The 14,361-nt window shown below is 34.3% G+C and overlaps 1 protein-coding gene across 1 annotated transcript in view; it reads right to left on the bottom strand.

Moving 5' to 3' along the window:
• The window catches only part of LOC137389483 (beta-1,3-glucosyltransferase-like), a 44,081-nt gene that overhangs the window by 4,085 nt on the left and 25,635 nt on the right, over positions 1–14,361 (bottom strand). Inside the window, exons 5-8 of the mRNA XM_068075535.1 lie at positions 3,912–3,996; positions 2,172–2,285; positions 1,988–2,090; positions 1,733–1,855 (exon numbers count right to left, since the gene is read on the bottom strand). Coding sequence (XP_067931636.1) covers positions 1,733–1,855; positions 1,988–2,090; positions 2,172–2,285; positions 3,912–3,996 — 425 coding nt within the window. The remainder of the gene's footprint in view (positions 1–1,732; positions 1,856–1,987; positions 2,091–2,171; positions 2,286–3,911; positions 3,997–14,361) is intronic.

Below are 14,361 nucleotides of genomic sequence, written 5' to 3'. Positions count from 1 at the left end.
TTGCAATTAGTGCATTTATTTTATTATTATTAGATTTCTAACATTCTGAGGATTCCAAAAATGTGTGGGTTCATATATATGTAACAGGAGTTTGATACAAAAATGATGTTTTACAGCTAAATATTAATATTCTTCTTTGCGTCCCAAGTATTTTGCACACAACTGTATGCAGTATATGGATATATGCAGTATATGGATATATGCAGTATGTGGATATATGCAGTATATGGATATATGCAGTATATGGATATATGCAGTATGTGGATATATGCAGTATGTGGATATATGCAGTATATGGATATATGCAGTATGTGGATATATGCAGTATGTGGATATATGCAGTATATGGATATATGCAGTATATGGTAAGAGCATTGGGTGTGATAAGAACGGCTTAGCCTTGTGGTTAACTGGTTATGTGCACTTGTTAGTAGACTTGCTATTAGAATGTCGCGGTTCAAATTCACTACAAAGGTGATTCTTTGTTGCTAAAACTTTATCTCTATAACCCGACAGGTGAACGACAGAAATTTGTAGATATACAAGTACTAGCGAAATGCCCGCCGTTGCAAATCAGCTTAGAAAATGTGATAGGTAATGAATGTAGTTGCCTGCCATTTGCCATTTGCACACATCAATGGCTAATTTGAGTAAGCTAGTACTTCTAGCATTCACTATGAGCCGTGAGAGCAAGCATAAAATGATGTAACTTTGTATGCAGGGTGATATGGGTATTTTCACCCACATTGTGACATATATCGCCCAATGAATCCATTAATCTTGCTTAGCTTAATTGGTAAGATATTTATTTGTCTGGCTCCCAGGATTGTTCCAAGATCAAATCTTCTGCGATACAGATTCTTCATTCCAATATTTTAATAGCTATCGCTGGACAAACCGAATTACACACAAAATTTGAGATATATAGTGTAGTTATTGACTATAAATATATGTATATATAGTATAAACTTATAACACACACAGAAATAAACAAACACCTTCATTTAAAAGTTAGAATGGTAAATGTTGTATATGTTGATTAAAAATAAATTTTCTGCGCAAAAACTTTTTTAACACCCGTGCAACACCAAGCATTCGCGAGTCTTTACTATAATAAGAACCGTATCCGTCTGTCGCAAGGGATAGATTTTCGGGAGGGAAAATAGCATCTATGGGATTCGAATGCGTAGCGATAATGTATGGAGTAACAGAAGTGGTTGTTAGGACTGGCGTCCAATCGGTCAAACGTACATTCTATTAGGAAATGGGTATAAGCAACATAGAGCATGCATATTTCAATTCACCCAAAATGGAAATTGACTGTTACATTTGCGAAGACAGTTAACAGCTTCGTAAGGGCGAGGCTGGGCACTTATTTCACACCTTTTCCTCTTATTTTATATAGGTGTACAATTTATTATAAGCAATTATACGCATTACAACGTAATTTTCAAACGTTCGCCATTAGCTCTAACATGTAAGTTATAATTCTTGGTATCGGAAAACTATTCAGCACTGGTTGACAGCATTAGAAAGTGTTAACAATCAAAGGTCAACTCGCTTAATATACATACACGGAAATAAGCCAGGCCTATCTCGATTCTCGACATTTGTCACTGCGAAAATTGTAACTAATACGTTGACAAATACTTGCAACATATTATAATATCCCTGCTATCCTCTCAAGATGATTAAACAAAGTAACTGCCCTAACATAATGTAAGAAATTTACCCGCCTCCACCTGTGATATATGAGTATCCATAACCATCATGCGCCTTGTAGCCATATCTTTCACCTAAGGCTATTTTATCCTTGACTGAGTAACATGACAGCAGTTTAGCTAGTCTCGTCACACTAGAAAAGAAAGAGATTTAATGTCATTTTTCGTACCACCAAATTACAGGTTGCATTTATTATAACTACGTTATGATAACTCTACACACTAGATGTTATGTGTCATTATTGCACACTCCCAATGGTACATACTTCATAATAGTGTCATCGTCTACAATGACTAGCCAAGGCTTCTTCCGGATGTTCTCCGTTTGTAGAGCCCTTTTCAGTATTGCATAAAACTTGGCGCAATGACCTGCAATACAGCCAGCACAAGACCAGGTACACATTATCCACAATGCAAACTTCAAAAGCAATCTATTGAGTTACATCTCACCTCGCTCAGTATTTGGTGCATCAACCTTGACCGTTGGTATGGAAGGGTCCAGTTTTTCACTGTTGATTTCTTTATGCTTAAGACGGCCTGTCCAGAGCCTCATCTGTAGTGGCACTTCAGGTAAACAAGAGAAAAGCTCCTCAATTCTCCATTTCATTTGTTTATTACATGACGGCATGGTATGACTACCTCTAAACAACTTAATGATAAGATGGCGTCATAAAGGAAGAGTGGTTCGTATGAAAATTTAGCCTTGAGACAAAGGCTAAAAATTTCCCTACGATATTTTCAGACATTTTACTCATCATTTCACAGAAAATTTACGAACGTTTTGTTTCATAGAGCAACATGTACCTGTACACGCCCTGTCATTATAGATTAATGATCCTTTTACCAGACACTTAAAAGGTTTGCTTGCAACAAAATTCACATTACAGCTATTTGTTATCAAAAGGTTCACCATGTTTTACTTTGCCATGCTACAAAATATGTGGAAATGTGATTACAAGCTTTTAAAAGCTCAAAAATGAACAGTTAATCGCAGCCATCACAAAAACACTGTAGTTTGGAATCTCTTTATTTCGATGACAGACTCAAACATTGTGGTGATTGTTTTGACACATGATGTTATCGCGTGAAATGAAAGGCCAATAAAAGGCTCAATATAAAATGTCTCTTAGCACTAGTTTAGAACAAACACTTCAGGTTCTACCGGAAAATCCTTATCAAATAAAGATGCTCACTACTTTACAGTTTTGCTTCAGTTTGGTCTAATCATCTAGTCATAATCTGATCATGTGACCCATACTTCCGGCTAAATAGCGCGAATTTTTCTGCAGCAATTTTTGATTATTACAGGTGACCACAAGACTCATCATATTTATCAGAGGATGATATGATTATGCACTCCTTCGAGCTAAGGTTAAAAAATTAAACGAATTTTTATGGTAGGCTTTGAGATATCATTGCTCAAAGTGACAGCATTACAATGATGACGGAATAGATGCGCAAGGACAATAGACATGGTTTTCTAGAATGCGTGAAGTATATTTGTGAAAATATTTCAACGAATGAGGTTGCATGAAAGTGTAAACAGAAGCCATCGTGTTCAGCTACTATGTCCCATTTGAGCCATTTTGGAAAGGGATTCCAATCTATGGCATTTTCGTGATGGCTGATTGACAGTTCATTTTTGAGTTTTTTAAGTGCTTGTAATCACATTTCGACATATTTTGCACCTTATAACACAGCAGAGTAAGATATGGTGAATCTTTTGATACCAAATAACTGTAATGTGATTTTTGTTGCAAGACAACCTTTAAGGTTGTTTGCAAAAGCTTGGAACAACAACCATAATGATGACTGAGTGATTGCCTTTGACTAGTCCAAGAAGATACAAGCTCTGACTACTTGATGTTTTGACCAACAGGAACTACGAGCTACTGACTAAAAATATTTCTGTTCTAACTTACAGAGAATCTGATATATCCTTACATATCACCCTAAAGTGTATCTATTCGAGGCAAATATCGTCAAAGTAATCCAGCAACACTTGTAGCCTATCTAAATCGTCTCTTACGTATCTGGACACTTCAGTTTTTAGCTTCAAAATTCTGTGCAACAGATTCTACCTATCAGTTGCTGCCAAGTAGGCTGTTCATTTCACTCATTAAACTAGTCTACAAACTGTCTGATATATTGTCTATATTGATATAACAATGTCTGTGAAATATTACTCACCTCTAGTTTTGTGATAAACTTCACCGGTTTTAATCATGACAAAGATGTCATCTTCACTGACTGCTTTATGCATGCTACTAGCAGGCTGTAAAAGTAACAAAGGCCTTACATATACATAAACCTTGTAATTTCTAAAACTAACAGCATTGCAACATGTAATGCAATTTTGTTTTGTAACACTTTTAGTTTCAGACAATTTTAGCCATATTTCTATTTGATGCTTTCGACAAGTTTGCACATGTATAAACATGCATGTACAATGCATATGTACATGTTGCCAAGCACAATCTTCTGCTTGCCAGGCTTTCTGACAGGCACAAACGTGTCATCGGTCTTTTATGCAAAACAATTTTCATGACAAACTGGAGACTTTTTGGTGCGATATAATGTTGTCAGTTACAAAAGTGGAAAAAGAAAAATGACTCCAAGAACTTCGGACATTATAAAGGTAATACAATAGTAAGAAGCCTAGGAACATAGCATTGACTTTTACAATTGAAAAACTTGGCTTCATTTTGAGATATATTTGCTAACTTTGAGCTGCATACACCCTAGCCAACAATTGCACAGAATTTGTTAAAAAAAGCCTATAATTTTGCAGTTATACTTTGTACAATCGTTGCATTTTACACAGTTGCTTACAGTTGTAAGCAAAACTAAAAATGCTGTATCGTTATTATAAAACGAATGTAGACAGTTTGCAACCATACAGACTATAGACAAGTTACAACCATACAGACTATAGACAAGTTACAGCCATACAGACTATAGACAGGTTACAACCATACAGACTATAGACAAGTTACAACCATACAGACTATACACAAGTTACAACCATACAGACTATAGACAGGTTATAACCATACAGACTATATACAAGTTACAACCATACAGACTATATACAAGTTACAACCGTACAGAATATAGACAAGTTACAACCATACAGACTATATACAAGTTACAACCATACAGACTATAGACAAGTTACAACCATACAGACTATAGACAAGTTACAACCATACAGACTATAGACAGGTTACAACCATACAAACTATATACAAGTTACAACCATACAGAATATAGACAAGTAACAACCATACAGACTATAGACAAGTTACAACCATACAGACTATAGACAAGTTACAACCATACAGAATATAGACAAGTAACAACCATACAGACTATAGACAAGTTACAACCATACAGACTATAGACAAGTTACAACCGTACAGAATATACACAAGTTACAACCATACAGACTATAGACAAGTTACAACCATACAGACTATAGACAGGTTACAACCATACAGACTATAGACAAGTTACAACCATACAGACTATAGACAAGTTACAACCATACAGACTATATACAAGTTACAGCCATACAGACTATATACAAGTAACAACCATACAGACTATATACAAGTTACAACCATACAGACTATAGACAGGTTACAACCATACAAACTATATACAAGTTACAACCATACAGAATATAGACAAGTAACAACCATACAGACTATAGACAAGTTACAACCATACAGACTATAGACAAGTTACAACCATACAGACTATATACAAGTTACAACCATACAGACTATAGACAGGTTACAACCATACAAACTATATACAAGTTACAACCATACAGAATATAGACAAGTAACAACCATACAGACTATAGACAAGTTACAACCATACAGACTATAGACAAGTTACAACCGTACAGAATATACACAAGTTACAACCATACAGACTATAGACAAGTTACAACCATACAGACTATAGACAGGTTACAACCATACAGACTATAGACAAGTTACAACCATACAGACTATAGACAAGTTACAACCATACAGACTATATACAAGTTACAGCCATACAGACTATAGACAGGTTACAACCATACAGACTATATACAAGTTACAACCATACAGACTATAGACAAGTAACAACCATACAGACTATAGACAAGTTACAACCATACAGACTATAGACAAGTTACAACCGTACAGAATATACACAAGTTACAACCATACAGACTATAGACAAGTTACAACCATACAGACTATAGACAGGTTACAACCATACAGACTATATACAAGTTACAACCATACAGACTATAGACAAGTTACAACCATACAGACTATAGACAAGTTACAACCATACAGAATATATACAAGTTACAACCATACAGACTATAGACAAGTTACAACCATACAGACTATAGACAAGTTACAACCATACAGACTATATACAAGTTACAGCCATACAGACTATAGACAAGTTACAACCATACAGAATATATACAAGTTACAACCATACAGACTATAGACAAGTTACAACCATACAGACTATAGACAAGTTACAACCATACAGAATATATACAAGTTACAACCATACAGACTATAGACAAGTTACAACCATACAGACTATAGACAGGTTACAACCATACAAACTATATACAAGTTACAACCATACAGACTATATACAAGTTACAGCCATACAGACTATAGACAGGTTACAACCATACAGACTATAGACAAGTTACAACCATACAGACTATAGACAGGTTACAACCATACAGACTATAGACAAGTTACAACCATACAGACTATAGACAAGTTACAACCATACAGAATATATACAAGTTACAACCATACAGACTATAGACAAGTTACAACCATACAGACTATAGACAAGTTACAACCATACAGACTATATACAAGTTACAGCCATACAGACTATAGACAAGTTACAACCATACAAACTATATACAAGTTACAACCATACAGACTATAGACAGGTTACAGCCATACAAACTATAGACAAGTTACAACCATACAGACTATAGACAAGTTACAACCATACAGACTATATACAAGTTACAGCCATACAGACTATATACAAGTTACAGCCATACAGACTATAGACAAGTTACAACCGTACAGAATATACACAAGTTACAACCATACAGACTATAGACAAGTTACAACCATACAGACTATAGACAGGTTACAACCATACAGACTATAGACAAGTTACAACCATACAGACTATAGACAAGTTACAACCATACAGACTATAGACAAGTTACAACCATACAGACTATAGACAGGTTACAACCATACAAACTATATACAAGTTACAACCATACAGACTATATACAAGTTACAGCCATACAGACTATAGACAGGTTACAACCATACAGAATATAGAAAAGTTACAACCATACAGACTATAGAAAAGTTACAACCATACAGACTATACACAAGTTACAACCATACAGACTATAGACAAGTTACAACCATACAGACTATAGACAAGTTACAACCGTACAGAATATACACAAGTTACAACCATACAGACTATAGACAAGTTACAACCATACAGACTATAGACAGGTTACAACCATACAGACTATAGACAGGTTACAACCATACAGACTATAGACAAGTTACAACCATACAAACTATATACAAGTTACAACCATACAGACTATAGACAGGTTACAGCCATACAAACTATAGACAAGTTACAACCATACAGACTATAGACAAGTTACAACCATACAGACTATATACAAGTTACAGCCATACAGACTATAGACAAGTTACAACCATACAGACTATAGACAAGTTACAACCATACAGACTATATACAAGTTACAACCATACAGACTATAGACAAGTTACAACCATACAGACTATATACAAGTAACAACCATACAGACTATATACAAGTTACAGCCATACAGACTATAGACAAGTAACAACCATACAGACTATAGACAGGTTACAACCATACAAACTATATACAAGTTACAACCATACAGACTATAGACAAGTTACAACCATACAGACTATAGACAAGTTACAACCATACAGACTATAGACAGGTTACAGCCATACAGACTATAGACAAGTTACAACCATACAGACTATAGACAGGTTATAACCATACAGACTATAGACAAGTTACAACCATACAGACTATAGACAAGTTACAACCATACAGACTATAGACAAGTTACAGCCATACAGACTATAGACAAGTTACAACCATACAGACTATAGACAAGTTACAGCCATACAGACTATAGACAGGTTACAACCATACAGACTATATACAAGTTACAGCCATACAGACTATAGACAAGTAACAACCATACAGACTATAGACAAGTTACAACCATACAGAATATAGACAAGTTACAACCATACAGACTATATACAAGTTACAGCCATACAGACTATAGACAGGTTACAACCATACAAACTATATACAAGTTACAACCATACAGACTATAGACAAGTTACAACCATACAGACTATAGACAAGTTACAACCATACAGACTATAGACAAGTTACAACCATACAGACTATAGACAAGTTACAACCATACAGACTATATACAAGTTACAACCATACAGACTATACACAAGTTACAACCATACAGACTATAGACAAGTTACAACCATACAGACTATAGACAAGTTACAACCATACAGACTATAGACAAGTTACAACCATACAGACTATAGACAGGTTATAACCATACAGACTATAGACAAGTTACAACCATACAGACTATATACAAGTTACAGCCATACAGACTATAGACAAGTTACAACCATACAGACTATAGACAGGTTACAACCATACAAACTATAGACAAGTTACAACCATACAGACTATAGACAAGTTACAACCATACAGACTATAGACAAGTTACAACCATACAGACTATAGACAAGTTACAACCATACAAACTATAGACAAGTTACAACCATACAGACTATAGACAGGTTACAGCCATACAGACTATAGACAAGTTACAACCATACAGACTATAGACAGGTTATAACCATACAGACTATAGACAAGTTACAACCATACAGACTATAGACAAGTTACAACCATACAGACTATAGACAAGTTACAGCCATACAGACTATAGACAAGTTACAACCATACAGACTATAGACAAGTTACAACCATACAGACTATATACAAGTTACAACCATACAGACTATAGACAAGTTACAACCATACAGACTATATACAAGTAACAACCATACAGACTATAGACAAGTTACAACCATACAGACTATAGACAAGTTACAACCATACAGACTATAAACAAGTTACAACCATACAGACTATATACAAGTTACAGCCATACAGACTATAGACAAGTTACAACCATACAGACTATATACAAGTTACAACCATACAGAATATAGACAAGTTACAACCATACAGAATATAGACAAGTTACAACCATACAGACTATATACAAGTTACAACCATACAGACTATATACAAGTAACAACCATACAGACTATAGACAAGTTACAACCATACAGACTATAGACAAGTAACAACCATACAAACTATATACAAGTTACAACCATACAGAATATAGACAAGTTACAACCATACAGACTATAGACAAGTTACAGCCATACAGACTATAGACAAGTTACAACCATACAGACTATAGACAAGTTACAACCATACAGACTATATACAAGTTACAACCATACAGACTATAGACAAGTTACAACCATACAGACTATATACAAGTAACAACCATACAGACTATAGACAAGTTACAACCATACAGACTATAGACAAGTTACAACCATACAGACTATAAACAAGTTACAACCATACAGACTATATACAAGTTACAGCCATACAGACTATAGACAAGTTACAACCATACAGACTATATACAAGTTACAACCATACAGAATATAGACAAGTTACAACCATACAGAATATAGACAAGTTACAACCATACAGACTATATACAAGTTACAACCATACAGACTATATACAAGTAACAACCATACAGACTATAGACAAGTTACAACCATACAGACTATAGACAAGTTACAACCATACAGACTATAGACAAGTTACAACCATACAGACTATATACAAGTTACAACCATACAGACTATAGACAAGTTACAACCATACAGACTATATACAAGTAACAACCATACAGACTATAGACAAGTTACAACCATACAGACTATAGACAAGTTACAACCATACAGACTATAGACAAGTTACAACCATACAGACTATAGACAAGTTACAGCCATACAGACTATAGACAAGTAACAACCATACAAACTATATACAAGTTACAACCATACAGAATATAGACAAGTTACAACCATACAGACTATATACAAGTTACAGCCATACAGACTATAGACAAGTTACAACCATACAGACTATAGACAGGTTACAACCATACAAACTATATACAAGTTACAACCATACAGACTATAGACAAGTTACAACCATACAGACTATAGACAAGTTACAACCATACAGACTATAGACAAGTTACAACCATACAGACTATAGACAAGTTACAACCATACAAACTATAGACAAGTTACAACCATACAGACTATAGACAGGTTACAGCCATACAGACTATAGACAAGTTACAACCATACAGACTATAGACAGGTTATAACCATACAGACTATAGACAAGTTACAACCATACAGACTATAGACAAGTTACAACCATACAGACTATAGACAAGTTACAGCCATACAGACTATAGACAAGTTACAACCATACAGACTATAGACAAGTTACAACCATACAGACTATATACAAGTTACAACCATACAGACTATAGACAAGTTACAACCATACAGACTATATACAAGTAACAACCATACAGACTATAGACAAGTTACAACCATACAGACTATAGACAAGTTACAACCATACAGACTATAAACAAGTTACAACCATACAGACTATATACAAGTTACAGCCATACAGACTATAGACAAGTTACAACCATACAGACTATAGACAAGTTACAACCATACAGACTATATACAAGTTACAACCATACAGAATATAGACAAGTTACAACCATACAGAATATAGACAAGTTACAACCATACAGAATATAGACAAGTTACAACCATACAGACTATATACAAGTAACAACCATACAGACTATAGACAAGTTACAACCATACAGACTATAGACAAGTTACAACCATACAGACTATAAACAAGTTACAACCATACAGACTATATACAAGTTACAGCCATACAGACTATAGACAAGTTACAACCATACAGACTATAGACAAGTTACAACCATACAGACTATAGACAAGTTACAACCATACAGACTATATACAAGTTACAACCATACAGAATATAGACAGGTTACAACCATACAGACTATATACAAGTTACAGCCATACAGACTATAGACAAGTTACAACCATACAGACTATAGACAAGTTACAACCATACAGACTATAGACAAGTTACAACCATACAGAATATAGACAAGTTACAACCATACAGACTATATACAAGTTACAACCATACAGACTATATACAAGTTACAGCCATACAGACTATAGACAGGTTACAACCATACAAACTATAGACAAGTTACAACCATACAGAATATAGACAAGTTACAACCATACAGACTATATACAAGTTACAACCATACAGACTATAGACAAGTTACAACCATACAGACTATAGACAAGTTACAACCATACAGACTATAGACAAGTTACAACCATACAGACTATAGACAAGTTACAACCATACAGACTATAGACAAGTTACAACCATACAGACTATATACAAGTTACAACCATACAAACTATAGACAAGTTACAACCATACAGACTATATACAAGTTACAACCATACAGAATATAGACAGGTTACAACCATACAGACTATATACAAGTTACAACCATACAAACTATAGACAAGTTACAACCATACAGACTATATACAAGTTACAACCATACAGAATATAGACAGGTTACAACCATACAGACTATATACAAGTTACAACCATACAGACTATAGACAAGTTACAACCATACAGACTATAGACAAGTTACAACCATACAGACTATAGACAAGTTACAACCATACAGACTATAGACAAGTTACAACCATACAGAATATAGACAAGTTACAACCATACAGAATATAGACAAGTTACAACCATACAGACTATAGACAAGTTACAACCATACAGACTATAGACAAGTTACAACCATACAGACTATAGACAAGTTACAACCATACAGACTATAGACAAGTTACAACCATACAGACTATATACAAGTTACAACCATACAGACTATAGACAAGTTACAACCATACAGACTATAGACAAGTTACAACCACACAGACTATAGACAAGTTACAACCATACAGACTATAGACAGGTTACAACCATACAGACTATAGACAGGTTACAACCATACAGAATATAGAAAAGTTACAACCATACAGACTATAGACAAGTTACAACCATACAGACTATAGACAAGTTACAACCATACAGACTATAGACAGGTTACAACCATACAGACTATAGACAAGTTACAGCCATACAGACTATAGACAAGTTACAACCATACAGACTATAGACAAGTTACAACCATACAGACTATAGACAAGTTACAACCATACAGACTATAGACAAGTTACAACCATACAGACTATAGACAAGTTACAACCATACAGACTATAGACAGGTTACAACCATACAGACTATAGACAAGTTACAGCCATACAGACTATAGACAAGTTACAACCATACAGACTATAGACAGGTTACAGCCATACAGACTATAGACAAGTTACAACCATACAGACTATAGACAGGTTATAACCATACAGACTATAGACAAGTTACAACCATACAGACTATAGACAAGTTACAACCATACAGACTATAAACAAGTTACAACCATACAGACTATAGACAAGTTACAACCATACAGACTATAGACAGGTTATAACCATACAGACTATAGACAAGTAACAACCATACAGACTATAGACAAGTTACAACCATACAGACTATATACAAGTTACAACCATACAGAATATAGACAAGTTACAACCATACAGAATATAGACAAGTTACAACCATACAGAATATAGACAAGTTACAACCATACAGACTATACACAAGTTACAACCATACAGACTATATACAAGTTACAACCATACAGAATATAGACAAGTTACAACCATACAGAATATAGACAAGTTACAACCATACAGACTATAGACAAGTTACAACCATACAGACTATAGACAAGTTACAACCATACAGACTATATACAAGTTACAACCATACAGAATATAGACAAGTTACAACCATACAGACTATAGACAAGTTACAACCATACAGACTATAGACAAGTTACAACCATACAGACTATAGACAAGTTACAACCATGCAGACTATAGACAAGTTACAGCCATACAGACTATATACAAGTTATAACCATACAGACTATATACAAGTAACAACCATACAGACTATATACAAGTTACAACCATACAGAATATAGACAAGTTACAACCATACAGACTATATACAAGTTACAACCATACAGACTATAGACAAGTTACAACCATACAGACTATATACAAGTTACAACCATACAGAATATAGACAAGTTACAACCATACAGAATATAGACAAGTTACAACCATACAGAATATAGACAAGTTACAACCATACAGACTATACACAAGTTACAACCATACAGACTATATACAAGTAACAACCATACAGACTATAGACAAGTTACAACCATACAGACTATATACAAGTTACAACCATACAGAATATAGACAAGTTACAACCATACAGACTATAGACAAGTTACAACCATACAGACTATAGACAAGTTACAACCATACAGACTATATACAAGTTACAACCATACAGACTATAGACAAGTTACAGCCATACAGACTATATACAAGTTACAACCATACAGACTATATACAAGTTACAACCGTACAGAATATAGACAAGTTACAACCATACAGACTATAGACAAGTTACAACCATACAGACTATATACAAGTTACAACCATACAGACTATAGACAAGTTACAACCATACAGAATATAGACAAGTTACAACCATACAGACTATAGACAAGTTACAACCATACAGACTATATACAAGTTACAACCATACAGAATATAGACAAGTTACAACCATACAGACTATATACAAGTTACAACCATACAGAATATAGACAAGTTACAACCATACAGACTATAGACAAGTTACAACCATACAGACTATAAACAAGTTACAACCATACAGACTATATACAAGTTACAACCATACAGACTATATACAAGTTACAACCATACAGAATATAGACAAGTTACAACCATACAGAATATAGACAAGTTACAACCATACAGACTATATACAAGTTACAACCATACAGACTATAGACAAGTTACAACCATACAGACTATATACAAGTTACAACCATACAGAATATAGACAAGTTACAACCATACAGACTATAGACAAGTTACAACCATACAGACTATAAACAAGTTACAACCATACAGACTATATACAAGTT

Source organism: Watersipora subatra, chromosome 1, assembly GCF_963576615.1.
Source record: "Watersipora subatra chromosome 1, tzWatSuba1.1, whole genome shotgun sequence".
NCBI classification, from domain to species: Eukaryota; Metazoa; Bryozoa; class Gymnolaemata; order Cheilostomatida; family Watersiporidae; genus Watersipora; species Watersipora subatra.
Note: the sequence above shows the minus strand (reverse complement) of the source record. Positions and strands in the feature narration are given on the sequence as shown.